General features: G+C 34.9%; 1 protein-coding gene across 1 annotated transcript in view; it reads left to right on the top strand.

Annotated features, from left to right (window-relative positions):
- Positions 1–5,063: 5,063 nt before the first annotated feature.
- Positions 5,064–16,226, top strand: part of LOC141499134 (cadherin-10-like) — a 73,838-nt gene continuing 62,675 nt past the window's right edge. The window contains exon 1 of the mRNA XM_074202029.1: positions 5,064–5,123. Within this exon, the coding sequence (XP_074058130.1) occupies positions 5,064–5,123 (60 nt within the window). The remainder of the gene's footprint in view (positions 5,124–16,226) is intronic.

Genomic DNA, 16,226 nt, shown 5'->3' with positions numbered 1-16,226 from the left:
TAGTCTTTCTTGACGCTTCTTTGCTGGTTTTGCTTTTACTTATCTGATCATTCTTTATTATTCTTTGTTGTTCAATTTTTGTTCAAATTCCAATCTGCTAATTATGGGTATCTCCCCAAAATTTGACTGAGTCATCTTCTTTTCTCCCCCTCTACTACTTCATAGAATGATCTCAACACCACCCATGAATTCAATTACTATTTCTATGCAAATTATTTTCATCTATTTTTTCCTGCCTTTTCCATATTTCCTATCTTTTAATACTTGAGTGTATTTCAGTTGTATCTGACTTTCTGTGGAGTCTGCATACTTTTTTTCCACAGAAGAGACGCAAATGTAGGATTATATAATAAAATACATAGACTCTGATGCCTCTAATCACATTTCCAATTTTTCAGATACTTGAACTCCAAGTTAGAATTATTCATTTAGTACCTTTTGTGGTCCTGGTATTATTAGATACAGAAATAAAAAGGCTAAAGCATATATAGACCCTGTATTCAAGGTTCTTTGATTCTGTTGGAGAAAAATATACACACAGATAAGTAAATACATATATGAACAAAGCATGTTAAGAGTAGGTAATTTGGGGGGGAGGAGTTCATACTTGGATGTTCCAGTTAAGTATTTATAGGACAAACCACTTGACCAGTATTGAAATATGAATCTCCTTTAATCACAATGGTCTATCTTGACCAGAAAGGTTCATATTTGGAGATTATGGTTATATAATCAGTCAGATGTGCTGTTCTTATTTGGGAATGAAAGCAGTTATATAACTTTGTTTAGAGTTTATGATACTTAAGTAAGTCTTAGACATGGCATGATAACTTTGTTCTAGGCCCCTAAAACTGTCCAGGCTAAGAGACAGCACTAGGTGGTCAGATCTTACATTGCTTGCAGATGAGAGACAGAGAAGGAGACTAGCAGATAGGAACTAGCATGTGGAGTGGAGCTGCCAATGGCAGACAGAAAGTGGATATTGGGAGAAATAGACTAGGAACTTAGGAAACTGATAAGCAAACTGGGGCTTTTCAAATACATTCATCTGTGGACTTGACCCTGCAGCCTCCTGCTGCCAAGGCTGTACATTAAAAAGATAGATATCTCTCCAAGCATCCTCAGCATCCTTATGTTCTCTCTGAATAAAGAAACTTGAAAGCAAAGAGGATAGAATTTGTTTGAAACATTCTACTCCTATTGATTAGATAAGGACTTACAGGATGATTTGCCATACATTAATGTTGGACTTACAGTTCTATATTTGTGATATCACTTGAAATTAACCATGAAGGAAGATAGTATTTTAAGAGGCAAAGTTGAGGAAAGAATATATTTAGGTATGGGAGACAACCTGTGCTAAGATACAGAAGTAGAAGATAAAATTCTTTATTCAAATAATTGTAAATATATTGATTAGGCTAGATTACATGCTTAATACTTAGAAATACATTGTAAATTTGTTACTTGGTAAAACTGGAGAAAGTTTGTCCTAACAAGTAGACTGTATAAACTACAAAAATAAATGAAAGCTATAATGTTTAATAATGTATATATTTAAACTGGAGGCAGAATAAGAAGGCCTTTTAAACACAAAATTGAAAATCTTTTATTATTATCTAAAAGGAATTTGAGAGGTTCTGTTACTTCCTGAGCTAGGGTATGATATAGTCAGACTTTTAGTAATATCAATTTGACAGCTTTGTAGAGGGTTAAAGTGATAAGACAGAGAGATCTGAACCAGACAGGACAATTGGAAGACTATTTCAATAGAGCAAATGAGCTATGATGTGGTTTGAACTATTAGGCAAACAGTCAATCACTCAATAATACCTGCTATTGGGAATTAAAGGATGGTAGGCAAATCACTTGAGCTCAGAATTTCAATGTCCTAAACTGATCAGGTGTGCATACTTAATTCAGCATTAACATAGTGATCCTTGGGTCTAGGAATCTCCCAGATTGTCTAAAAATTGTAAACTATTCAGGTGGAAAAAATGAGCAAATCTAAGTTCCCATGAGGATCAGAGTGGGATCAAACTTAAGCACTGGTGAGATAAGGAGGTTCAATTTTTAAAGTGAGAGTGATATGATGATGATGATGATGATGATGATGATGATGATGATGATGATGATGGTAGCAGTAGTGATGGAGATAAAAATGATATATATAATATATAATGTATATTATATATAAAATATATAAAAATGTTAAATATATAAAATTATATAAATATATAAAATTATATAATAAAACACAAAGAATATGATGAATGCAAAGTCTCTAATGAAACCTGAGATCATAAATCTAGAGCTTTGTTTCCAGATCAAACTTCAACTCTATTATTCTTCCTATTTTACATATAAAAAATTTGAGGTTTACCCAAGGGAACTATAGTAATTTGCAGAATTAGCAATTGAACTTATTTCTGCTGACTCTAAGTCTAATGCTCTTTTTAATTTTTGAGATTCCTTCCTAGCAGAAGTCATGTTTAAATAGTGAATTCAGGACTACTTATTGATGATTTTGAAAAATGAATTTAGTCACGATTCTAGAATTGGCCTAAATGGTACTCAAGGTCTCTTTTACCTTTAAAACTACATTTCACATTCAAATGATTAAAAAACATGGTTGCTCAAGATCACAAGAGATAGAAGAAATTCAAATCAAACACCTCAAGTTTTTAACAAAGAATAAGAAAGTGTAGTTGATATACAGTTATCCTAATATACTCTTGGTGATGTAGTGAAATGGTCCAATTGTTCTGGAATGCACTTTGCAATTATAGAAAAAAATAATAATCTTGACCTTTAGTCCAGAACTTCCATTTATGGTGTATACTCCAAGGATTAAATTGAATAATATTTGTAATGTGCACTGTGCTAGGTACTTTCAAAGGAAGAAAGGAAGAAAGGAAGGAAAATAGGAAATGGAAGAAAGGAAGGAAAAAGGAAAGAAATTCAAATCTATGTCATTTCTTCATTATTATGTACTAGATTGGGTTAAGCACTTTATAAACATCTCATTTGATCTTTTTTGTTTCTTTTTTAAATTTATTTAGATTTATTTTCATTTATCTTTTTACCTCATTTTATCTTTAAAAACCATCCTGGAAGATAAATATTTAATAGTATCCTTAATTTACAGTTGATGAATTGAATCTAGTTTATTGGTTATGCTGTGATGCTATTCCACAAAAAAAAAATGATCATAAGGGTGATGCAAGGGATAGAGCTCTGTCCCTGGAATCAGGATGACCTGAGTTCAAATGTGGCCTCAGACACTTAATAATTGCCTAGCTGTGTGACATTGGGCAAGTCATTTAATCCCATTGCCTCAACTAAATCAATTTTAAAAAATAATCATTATTTCAGAAAAAATGGAAATGAGTTGAAGAGACTGAAAAAAAATTATTTGAGTAGTGGATAGAATTTCCTCCATTCACATTTCATATAGTGTCTTTTTAAAAATAAGCTTGTGAAAGAATACCATTAGATTAAAGATTTAATAACCTTATTTCATTTGTTCTCAAGTAGTAAAATAAATTTATCAAGTGATAAATCATGATGAAAATATGTCTATGAAATATAAATCTATATTATATAAATAACAAATCTTTTTAATCTGAGCTCTTTTACTATAGAATAAAATATTAGATGAAGGGAAAAAGATGTGTTTTGTCTATATACATACATACACACACTATAAATGTATGTATGTATAGGGTGTGTAACCATGATAGTTTCATGTTTAATGATGCATATGAAGAGAGCAAAATAATCAAAACAGAATCCTATGAAATTGAAATTTTAAAAATCTTGGTTCATATTATATATATACACACATATACCATTTATGATTTCCACTTGATTTAATATATATAACGTTATGCATCTATATTGTGTGTATGCATACATATATTCACATAAAATTGTAACATACAAAATATATTATGCCAAAAAGAGAGATCAACAAATCAGCTTGTTTTGGCCAATTCTTCTAAATTCAAACCTGGGAAGAAGACTTAGTTATATTGTCTGTAAGAAGTACATACATTATTGCAAACACACACACACACACACACACAGAGAGACATACATATAAATACATACCCATGTATATATAGACAGCAAAATTATAGATTACTTAAATTTTCAAGTTTTTACAAAACTAAAGCTAAAAATAGAAATGTTACTATTAAATTTCATATGATAATAATTCATAAAATAAAATGCATATCAATGTTACAAAGAAAGCTTAAAATATAATAATAGAAAATTAAGTAATGGACAGAAGCAAACAAAAATTTCAAAATTATAAGGTAAACATTTTTAAAAATGCACACTGAGAAATTACTTATAAAATCATTACTAATTATACTTCCAGTGTGATTTATCAATATTTTTCTGTTAACTACTGGGGTAGAAGTATATATCTCAAGAATATCTTTCAGTTTTATGTTGTGTTTAAAAACAAAATAAAAATAAATGCTCTAAACCATTATTTTAAAGGAAAAATAGTTTTGAAGGAATCCATTGGATCACAGTAATATTGATTTTAATATCATCCAAAAACAATAGCATAAAAAGCAATCAGGTCAGTGGAGAAGATATAAGAATTAGATTTAATTTCAAAAATTGATAATGTTTTTCTATTAAAATTTTCAAAATCAATAACATTCAAATTTTCCTGAAAGTCATCAAGATAAATAAACCTCAGGGGTGGAGCCAAGATGGTGACAGGAGAGGATCTTCTCTTAAGTGCTCTCTCTCAAAACTTATAAACTAAGGACTCTAATTAAATTTTCAAGAGACAGAATCCACAGAGGGATCCAGTGAGGTAGTTCTCCAACCCAAGGTAACCTGGAAAAGAGCAGAAAGGCTCTGCTCCCCAGGGTTGGAGAGGTAGAGCTCCAGAGCGAAGGAACTTCAGCCTCCAGGAGGTAACCCCAGGGCAATGGGTGCCATAGCTCACTGCAGCAGGGGCAGTTTTCTGACCTACACTTGGGGAGTACCAGAACAACTTGGGGGATCAGTGGGGGAACCTCTGCGAGACCAAGCACATGAAACCTAGCCCTCAGGGCAGCAGCGTGGCCCCAGCAGCCCAGATCCAGGAACTGGAAGTAAGAGCCAGTATGCAGGAGCACCCAAGGCATGGGTGCTGAGCCTAGGGAGGGGAGTAGAGAGAAACTGTGGAGCTCTGTCCTCTGTCCCTGGAGCAGGACTCTGGGGCTCTGACCACATTCAGATCCTGATTGCAGTCTAGACCCCCCACAGAAAAGCAGAACCCCCCCACCTCAGCCATGTGGCAGAGATGTGTGCTTATGATCATTCACATACCAGGAGGGAAGATAGAACCTCCCACACAAAGATCCTTGTGGGGGGTGTCCCAATAATACTCAAAACCTCAGGAAGCACCCCCAAATCAGGCTCAGGCAGGAGAAATGAGTTAGCAGAGAAAAAAGAGGAACACCATTGAGAAATACTTTGCCTATGATCCCAAGAAGGATCAAAACACTCAATCTGAAGATGAGGAAGTACAAACTCCTGCATCTAAAGACTCCAAGAAAAACAGAAATGGGGTTCAGGCTATGATAGAACTCAAAAAAGACTTTGAAAATCAAGTGAGGGAGATAGAAGAAAAACTGGGAAAAGAAATGAGAGATGCAGGAAAAACATGAAAAAGAAGTCAGCAGCTTAGTGAGGGAGATCCAAAAAAATGCTGAAGAAAATAACATGTTAAAAACCAGCAAAGGTCAAATTGATAAAACAGTTCAAAAAGTTATTGAAGAGAAGAATGCTTTAAAAAGCAGAATTGGCCAGATGGAAAAAGAGATAAGAAAGCTCTCTGAGGAAAACCAAATCCTTCAGATGTAGAATGGAACTGAGGGAGGCTACTGATTTTATGAGAAATCAGGGCACAATACTTTAAAACCATAAGAATGAAAAATTAGAAGAAAATGTGAAACATCTCTTTGAAAAAACAACCAGTATGGAAAACAGATTTAGGAAAGATAATCTAAAAATTATTAGAATACCTGAAAGTCATGATAAGGAAAAGAGCCTTGACATAATTTTCAAAGAATTATTACAGGAAAATTGCCTTGGTATCCTAGAAGCAGAAGGCAAAATAAAAATTGAGAGAATCCACCGATCTCCCTGAGAAAGAGAGCCAAGAAAAACAACCCCCCAGGAATATTATAGCCAAGTTCCAGAACTCCTGAGTCAAAGAGAAAATATTACAAGCAGCCAGGACACAACTCAAATATCATGGAGCTGCAGTCAGGATCACACAGGACTTAGCAGCAGCTCCATTAAAAGCTCATAGGGCTTGGAATATAATATTCCAGAAGGCAAAAGAGCTCAGAATGCAATCGAGAATCAACTACCCAGCAAAACTGAACATCATCTTCCAGAGAAAAAGATGGACTTTCAATGAACCAGGGGAATTTCAAATGTTCCTATTGGAATGTCCAGAGCTGAATTGAAGGTTTGATCTTCAAATACAGGACTCAGGTGAAGCATAGTGTAGGAGAAGGGAAAAATATGAGGGACTTAATGATGATGAACTACATGTATTTCTGCATAGAAAAAATGATACTGATAATATTCATATGAACCTTCTCATTTAATAGATCAATTAGAAGCAGCTTTTATAGATGAAGCCCAGGAGAGAGCTGAATTTGAAGATATAATGTGGTATAAAAATGGAGTCAATAGCTAAAAGGGAAATGTAATGGAAGAAAGAAAAAGGAGAGGTGGAATAGGCTGATATTACACATAATAAGATTTTTTTATTACAATGAGCTATTGAAATTATATGGAAGGGGGAAGGCAAGGGAGAATGAAGGAATCTTCGCTCTCATCAGAGGTGGTTAGGAGAGGAAATAGCATATATACTCAATGGGGTATAGACGTCTGTAGTAAGAAGGAGAGAAGGGGGACAAGGGGAAGGGGTAGAGATGTGAATGGAGGAGAGGATGGACCATGGGGGGAGAGTAGTCACATATAACACATTATCTTTTTTACTTTTTGCAAGGGGCTGAGATTGGATGGCCTGTCCGGGACCATAGGGCCAGGTGAATGCTTGGCCTAAGGGGTGATGTGTGGGCTCAGGGCCTCTTGGACCCAGGGCCGGAGATCTAGCTGCTGAGCCACTTAGCTACCCTGCAGCAGAGACAGAGTGCACGGAGAGAGAAAATATTGTATATGGTAGTGGAGAATAAATACGAATGGAGGGAGTTGTAATAAGCAATGGCAACGGTGGAAAAATATGGAAGTAACTTTTGTGATGGACTTATCATAAAGAATATGACCCGGGGTGGCTAGGTGGTGTAGTGGATAAAGTGCTGGCCCTGGAGTCAGGAGTACCTGGGTTCAAGTCCAGTCTCAGACACTTAATAATTACCTAGTTGTGTGGCCTTGGGCAAGCTACTTGACCCCACTGCCTTGCAAAAAAAAAGAAAGAAAGAAAAGAAGAAAAGAAAAGAAAAGAAAAGAAAAGAAAAGAAAAGAAAAGAAAAGAAAAGAAAAGAAAAGAAAAGAAAAGAAAAGAAAAAAAGAAAAGAATATGGTCCACCTGTGTCAGAGCTGGAGGTGTTGGAACAAAGACTGAAGCACATTTATTATTATCATTATTATTATTATTATTATTATTATCATTATTATTTGGGGGGGTTGCAGGGCAAATGGGGCTGGGTGGCTTGCCTGGGGCCACACAACTGGGTGATTGTTGGGTGTCTGGTGCTGGATTTGGACCCGGGTGCTCCTGGCTCCAGGGCCAGTGCTCTGTCTGCCACACGGCTGCCCCTACTGTTATTATTGTTACTATTTTATTTTATTTTGTTTTGTTTTTATTTTTGCAGGGCAATGGGGTTGGGATGGCTTGCCCAGGGTCACACAGCTGAGTGATTGTTGGGTGTATGGGGCCGGATTTGGGCTCAGGCGCTCCTGGTTCCAGGGCCAGTGCTCCATCAACTGCGCCACCTGGCCAAAACTACTATTATTATTTTTTTAATTTTAATTTTAATTTTTTTCTCTCTCCTTTACTTTATCGCTCATGCAGGTCTATATTTTTTTGGGGGAGGAGGTATTATGTCTACTCTTAAACAATAACATTTTAGTGATGTATAAAAAAATTGTACAAAATAAGAATAAATAAATTTTTAAAAAGATAAATAAGATAAAGATAAGTAAATCTCATATTTGAATAGGATATATTCAGATAAATATAATGAACATTTCTATGCATTATAAGTAAAATATATCTTCCACAATTTGACTTTGTGGTTGAGGAATTCTGTAAACAGTGCAACCAATAGCAAAATTAAGTTATCCACCTCTAATTGAGATATTCTCTAAGTATATTTGAATAAAATATGAGTTGCATTAGAACTTAGCCCTTCTACTAATTACAAGTGTCCCTTGCCACAACAGGGGGTCAAATTCTAAAGCAATTCATTTTCTATAAATAGACAAGTGAACTAGGAAACATTATAAACTCCATTCTCAGTTTATGCACATCATTAAAAGTAGTGAATGCAATAGTTGCAGTGATTAATTCCTTCAGTAATTGCTTAACCTTTTTCCTTCTACAGACAACAGAAAGAGAGAGAGAGAGAGAGAGAGAGAGAGAGAGAGAGAGAGAGAGAGAGAGAGGAGAGAGAGGCACTTTGCACCTCAAATTTGGGGCCCAAAATTTGAAAAAATTGTATTACGTAAAGTTACTGAAATCAAGTTTCATTCATGATGAAATTCAAGGAGCTTCTGCTAGTAGCTTTCAGGCATCTTTTTGACAAGGCTGGTGCTGGGACACATGCTTAGTCCATTCCATTTCATGAACCTGAAGCACCAGTTATGTCTTCTTGAAATCAGTCACTTCTTTTTCATCAGCAATTCTTCTGGCCTCCTGTTGAACCATTTTTGTAGACACAAGAATTCCAATGGCCCTTTGCTCCTCCATTCATCTCTTCAATTCCCTCTCTAACTCAGGCCATTTGACTGACCTGCCTCCCATGGCCTTCTTCTTCTGGGGCATTTTCAGTAGGATTTCTTCTTCCCATAGCCAGTCTCAGATTGTTTTCTCAGTTGGAGGAAGACTAAACTGACGTTCAGCAGCATGATTTCCATTCACTTTTAGAAACTGAATCACCTTGAATCTGAATTCAGCATTGTAAAACAATCTTTTCTGAGCCATTTCTGGGTAGAATGTGGCAAAACATTGCCTAATATACAGATGACAAATGTGAAACAATGAGAGCAAAGAGAAGCGAGAAAAAGTGAGAAATGCAAGATAAAAAAATTCTACAACCACTGTATAAGATGCTCCCAGTTTTTAGACTCCAAATTTTTCAAAAAAGGATGCCTCTTATATCTGGTGAAATATGGTTTGTCAAAATTGATGATGATATTGTACATTTACATGGGACCTTAGAGATTCCTTAGTTAAAAACTTTCATTTATAGAAAAGGAAAATGAGACCTCTAAAAGGCCTTGACCAAGACTTTCAGATAGCACCTGACATAACTAAGCCTAGAACTGTAGATATTTTTCTCTTGTCTCTAAGGTCAATCATTTAATTCAATAAGCATCTAATTTCCTTAATATATACTTCACTGATAAAGGTAGAAAACTGTAACTTATTATAAGGAGGAAATCACTGGGCTTAGAATCAGTTAGTTGATTTGATTTTTTTCCTCCTAGCATATACTAGGTAAATTGTCATGGGTCACTCCGACAACTTTTCTGAAAATGAATGCTGAGGAACAGTGAGGTAAGAGTAATGGAGCATTGATACGTGTGTTGAATTCTTTTACTATGCAGGCAAAAGTTGGCAAAGAGAGAAAGTCTGTGAGCCAGTCATCAAACTCATTGAAGAAAGGTATATCTTGGAGGTCAGGAGAGAGAATTTTAATTGGATGAGATATGAGGTGAATGACCCTCATTAGAGGAGAAATTCCTTAGGGATGATAATAGAGGGAGAACTTGTAAGTAGCAGTGGAAAACAAAGACCATTCTAAATTTCCCAGCTTGATAAATAAGTGGACAAAATGAGTAAGAGTTCTGTGAATGCTGGAAAAGATAATCAAGGTTTTTATGGTAATTTGAGTTGAATCAGGTGTCACTGAAAGCCAGAAGATGGAAAGAGGGTAAAGGAAAAGAAAGTACATTGTGACATATTACAGAGAATAGAGGTAGATTACTATAGAGTAGAATGTCAGAGAAAATTAGTTTAAGGAAAATGAAAGTAAGGGATGAGAAGGAGAAGTCTGAGAACAGGGTTTGAATACAACTAGCTCCAGGGTGTCAGAGTCCTTGCAATGGGGAAAGTGTAAACAAGATAAAGTTAATAATTAAGGAATAAATTCAGTTGTTTTCATTGTTCATATGTATTTGGCCTTGGTGGAGATTCCTCTCAAAAATGTAGTTTAGAAAAGGACACAAGTATAAGAAGTTTAAGGTAAGAGACTAGAATGGAGATTTGATGGAATGGCATTTTTTTTCTCAAAGGCATTGCTGTAAGCATCAAAAAGATATTATTTTTGTAAAAATGCTTTGCAATCATAATGTACCATGTAAATAAATAATATTATTATATTTTCAAGTTAGTGCAACTTTAGTGAAAATAAATCTGAATTTGGGGTGGCTAGGTGGCGTAGTGGATAAAGCACCGGCCTTGGAGTCAGGAGTACCTGGGTTCAAATCCAGTCTCAGACACTTAATAATTCCCTAGCTGTGTGGCCTTGGGCAAGCCACTTAACCCCATTTGCCTTGTAAAAACCTAAAATAAATAAATAAATAGATAAATCTTAATTTTACAGCAATAACATTTCATAAGGATATTGAAATTATACATGGTTATGCTATGATATGAACTGTTGTTTCCTCTGTGTGGGAATTCTCTCTATTGTTTTCAGTCATTATCAGTACAATTTTATCTTTCCAGTCTTCATTCTGGTATTTTTATGTAAAAAAGTAATAATATATTATCCTAAAAATCAGTTTAAACTTATTTTTAATCATTGAAATGAGATGCTCTGTGACTGGAACATTCTGGTAATTTTGTTATGGTGAACATTAGGGTGGATAGACTTGAGGGATCTAGTGATAATAAAGGACTAGGATTGCTGACCCTGATGTTTATTCAGTTCATGATCTATTTTTTCTTTAGAGTACAACAGTACAAATGATGCTGAGTGAATTATAATATGTTTGGAATGTCCTAAAATTGCTTAGGAAGGTAAAAATGGGACTTATGTGATTTAATGAAAAAGGAAACTGAGACTTATGCTTAAAGATCAGTAATGGGGAAAGTTAAGAATATTGAATACATTTCTACTTTTAAGTGTCTCAGAGGCATAATGACTGATGCAGATTCAGCAATTTAGACATTGTTATTTCCAGACAACACCAAAGGGAAAAGAACAGAAGCTTTACAATTATCCTCAAACAAGCCTTTCAACTATAAAACATTCCATTATAATGACGATGGATGTCCTTAAAAATTATTATTTTATGTATTCTAAATCACTAATTAAGCTGCCCCGGTCTCTGCCTTATGACCCAATGTGCTAGTTCCTAGTTAGACTTCAAGAATACAGGGTGGTTCCATGAATAGAGCACTGCCCCTGGAATCACCGCCCCTGGAATCAAGTGAACCTGAGTTCAAATCCTGACCTCCGATACTTAATAATTACCTAGCTGTGTGACTTTGGGCAAGTCACTTAACCCTATTGCCTTGCAAAAAAACCCCCAAAACAAAAAATAGACTTCAAGAATTCTTTCAATACATCATGAATGAAAATCAAATATTGCCCATGATATCAAACATTCAAAAGATAAATATACATATAATGGGACTTTAAGGTTTACCACATAACTTTTCTATGTTATGTTTTTAATAACTCATCTAGTTATCACAAGAACCTTTTCAGGTAGGTCTTATGTACTTTTTAACTGTTGATAAAATTAAGGCACAGAAAGTGACTTGCCTAAGGCTGCATAGCTAGGAAGTTTCTAAGTAATATATCAGACTAAGAGAGCTTGGTAAATGGTTGAAAAGACACCTTGCTGAAGACTCAGGTTCCTCAGTGGTTAGAGCACTGGCCTTGGAGTCAGGAGATCGGAAGTTTGAATCTAACCTCAGACACTTTTCATTTACACTAGCTGTATGACTTTGGGCAAGTCACTTAACCTTAATTGGCTCACATCCAGGGCCATCTCCAGTCCTCCTGATTCATATATGATCACTGGACCCAGACAGCTCAGGAGGAGAAAGTGAGGCTGGTGATAGCACAACACTCACTCACTCAAATCCAATTCATGTGCTTGTCATGACATCATCTCCCTGATATCGTGGTCTTCCTTGAGAACAGACAAACATTATAACTGGAGTTTCCCTCCACTCTGTGAAATTGATTTCATGTGTGATTGTGGGCAATTCACTTAGTTCCTAAAAATTTGGCAAGAAAAGTCAATTTCAGTGACATTGTGGTCAAACCTGAACCCCGGTGCAGTCCACAACATGTTGCCAGCAGCAGCAGACTTTGATGGTTATTCAGTAGCAGCAACATCAGGAGCTCTCCACCTATAGACAGAAAGGGGATTGGGCAACTTGTTCACAAGGAGATTAAAGGGGATCCTTTGCTGGTACAGGGCACAAAAATATCACATTGTCCATACATGATTCCAGGTTGCCATCTTAGAGCTAAACAGAGCAATAATTCACTACTCATGGGCCTGAAGGAATGCAATGGTGGGGGGAAAAAAACTGTGTTTGCTCACATACCAGAGCAAACCAAGAAAGCAGTAACTACTACTCTCTTTAGCTAATACTACCTTGAAAGAACTGAAAACCTGCAAACTTTCCAGAGCTAGCTATGAAAAGAGCAGAAGCAAAGGTCTGAAGATTGGGACTATGCCCTCTCAACTCTTGGAGTAGAGCACAATTTAAACATAAAATTTACAAATTAATTTTGAAAAATGAGCAAATAGCAAAAGAACCTGACTAAAGGAAGTTACTATGGTGACAAGGAAGATCAAGATAAAAACTCAGAAGAGGTCAGTGAAATAAAAACTGCTAGCTTCAGAGCTCCTTAAAGTGCTCAAAAATAATTTTTAAAAAGGAAAAGGAAAAGAAATAAGAGCAAAGCATGAAAATTATTAAAAGAAAGTCAAGAACTTGGTAAAGGAGGAATCAAAAAATAATAAAGAAAATAATATTTTAAAAACAGAATTGTTCATATAATAAAATAGACACAAAAATGCATTGAAGAAAGGAGCTCTTTTGACCCTTGAGCTGAAAGCTTCCACGGAACTCTGATTTGATAACACAACTGTGTCATTCGTGACCTCACTATTTGATAAGCCCTGTTTCCAAATTTCTTGAGCTGGGTCACATCCTGCTGGGTTAATTCCTGCCCATAACAAAGTTACATCATTGTTTTTATCCTATATGCTAATGTTGTAGTTTTCTTCTATAAAAACTGTTTGATGTTTTCAATAAGCAGATCTACCAGTTTTCCTGCTGGTATTCCCCACGCATACATGTTTTCTTTTCTCTCCTGAGCTGAATGGATCTCCTGCTGGTCAGGGGATCACTACAAAAATCAACATTGGCTAAATGGAAAAAAGAGATGCAAAAAATTCAATGAAGTAAACAATTTCTTAAAATTCGAATTGGGTAGGTGGAAGTTTGATCCTAAGACCTATCAAGAAACAATAAAGCAAAGTTAAAAGAATGAAAAAATAGAAGAAATGTCTAATATCTCGGTGGAGAAATAACTTACTTAGAAAATAGATCAAGGAGAGAAAAGTTGAGAATTATTGAAATGCCTGAAAGCCTTGATGAAAAAAAGAACACAGAGACCATATTTCAAGAGATTATGAAAGAAAATATTGAGATATTTTCCTCTGTGATATTTTTGATATCTGAGACCAAAGTAGGGGGAAGAGGAACTTAAAGCAAAAATCAAAAGAATACACTGATGACTTTCTGTAAGAGATAACTAAATGCAAACTGCCAGGAATATTATATCCTAATTCCAGAGATTTCAGGTCAAGGAAAATATATTGCAAGAAAAAAAATTAAATATTGTGGAGCCAAAGTTAGAATAGCATAAGATTTAGTAGTTTCCAAATTAAAGGATTAGTAGACTTGAAATGCTATATACCAGAGAGCATAGGAGCTACATTTACAACCAAGAATAACCTATCAAGAAAAACTGAGTACACTCTTCAGGGATAAAATGGATAATTAATTAAATAGAAAATTCTCAAGTATTTTTGATGAAAAGACTGTAACTTAATAGAAAATCTGACTTTCAAATCTTAAATTCAAGAGAAGTTTAAAAAAGTAAACATGAAAGAGAAAAATGAATTCAATAATATTAAACTGTTTGCATTCCTTCATGAGAGGATGATACTTGTAACGCCTAAGAACTTTATCATTATAGGATAGTTAAATGGATCATACATAGACAAAAAGCACAGGTGCAAATTGAGTATGAAGGGATGATTTTTTAAAAAATTAAGTCTTGAGAAAAAGATATGCACTGGGAAAAGGAAAAGGGAGAGATAGAATGGAATAAATTATCTTACATAAAAGCTTCATGAAAGGATGAACTTTTATATGGAGGGAAAGATAGGGGTGAGATGAGTTAAGCTTGAATCACAATTGGCTTAAAGAGGAAATAATACACATGCTTAGATGAGTGTGCCTTACATTGAATTAGGAAGGGAGGGGAAGAATTAGAAGGGGTGATAGAAAGGTGGCTGAATTGGTGGTGTGGTGAGCAGAAAAAAAAATTCTTTTGATGAGGGATGAGGTAAATTTCACCTCCAATAAATGGAGAAAACAATAAACAGAGAAAAATAGGATGGAGGGAAATACACAGATAGAAATTATAACTGTGAATGTGATTCAGATGAACTAAGCATAAAGCAGAAGTAGATAACAAAATGGATTAAAAACAGAATCTGACAGTTTATGCTGTTTACAAGAAATATTTGAAGCAGAGAAGTAAATACAGAGTAAAGGTAAGGAGATGAAGTACAGACTATTGTGCATGAGATGAAGTAACCTTAAAAAAATAAAGGTTAGCACTCTTGATTTTAGAAAAAAAACAGAAAAAATATTTTGTTTGTTTTCTTTCTTTTAAACATTTTAAATAAATGTTATTGACATGTCCATTTTAAACCTTATTTCTCCCTCCTCCCAAGTGTTGATCTCTCTAAAGAATCATCCTATGTAACAAATAATGTTTTTTTTAATTAAAAAGAGAAGGGTAGCTAGGTGGTATGGTGAATAAAGCACCAGCCTTGGCATCAGGAGGATCTGAGTTCAAATCCATCCTCAGTGTGATCTTGGCCAAGTCACTTAAACCCCATTGCCTTAAAAAAAATTAAAAAGACAAAAAAATCAATGCAACTGATTATTTTTTCTAATCCAAATTCATGAAGTCATAATTTGGGGAAAAAATAAGTATAGTGAAATGATCAAATGCTTGACATTAAAAGCTATGTAAATTTCAAATTTAATGATGCTGTTGCAAAATTGGGCAAGAAGCATTAAATTTTAATGATGGTGAATAAAAAAAGGCTGACATAATGTCCAAGTGGAATAAAAAGGAGAGAACAAAAATTTCCACCTAGACTTAGAATTTTTTATAGTCTTGATCAAAATGAAAGCAATTGGCAAAGTTTTCCTTAGGAAGGCTATTACAAGTATCACTGTCACTGTACAAATCTACATCAATTTCCTCAGTGTCAGGCTACCAAATATTCTGGAAGTTTCCCTTGTCTCATGTCTCTGAATCATCATTGTCCTGCTATTATATTGCTTATGACTTGGACAAAAACTTTGGTGTCAAAAAAAATATGTTGAATTTTGAAATAATACTTTTGCTATCTGTTCTTACCATTGAAGATAATATATTTGAAGTCAGGCCCACAGTTGGAGATATTCATTTGGGTAATAAAGACTTGGATGATTGCAAAGTCAACCTTTTCATTGCTGAACATAAGCAAAAGTATAAGGACAAAGGTGAGAACAAGAGGGCTGTCTACCAACTACACACCACTTATGAACTTGCAAAGACTACTCTCTCCCTGGAATTAGGCCAATATTGAGTTTGATTCCTCTGAAAGTATGTTATTTTATCCCAGATTTTCATTTTGAACTGTTGAATGTCAACTTCTTCCAAAACACATTCCAAGGATCTTGTGGA

The sequence above is a fragment of the Macrotis lagotis genome, chromosome X (assembly GCF_037893015.1).
Source record: "Macrotis lagotis isolate mMagLag1 chromosome X, bilby.v1.9.chrom.fasta, whole genome shotgun sequence".
NCBI classification, from domain to species: domain Eukaryota; kingdom Metazoa; phylum Chordata; class Mammalia; order Peramelemorphia; family Peramelidae; genus Macrotis; species Macrotis lagotis.
The sequence above is the reverse complement of the archived record's forward strand: the minus strand, read 5'-3'. Positions and strand labels throughout refer to the sequence as shown.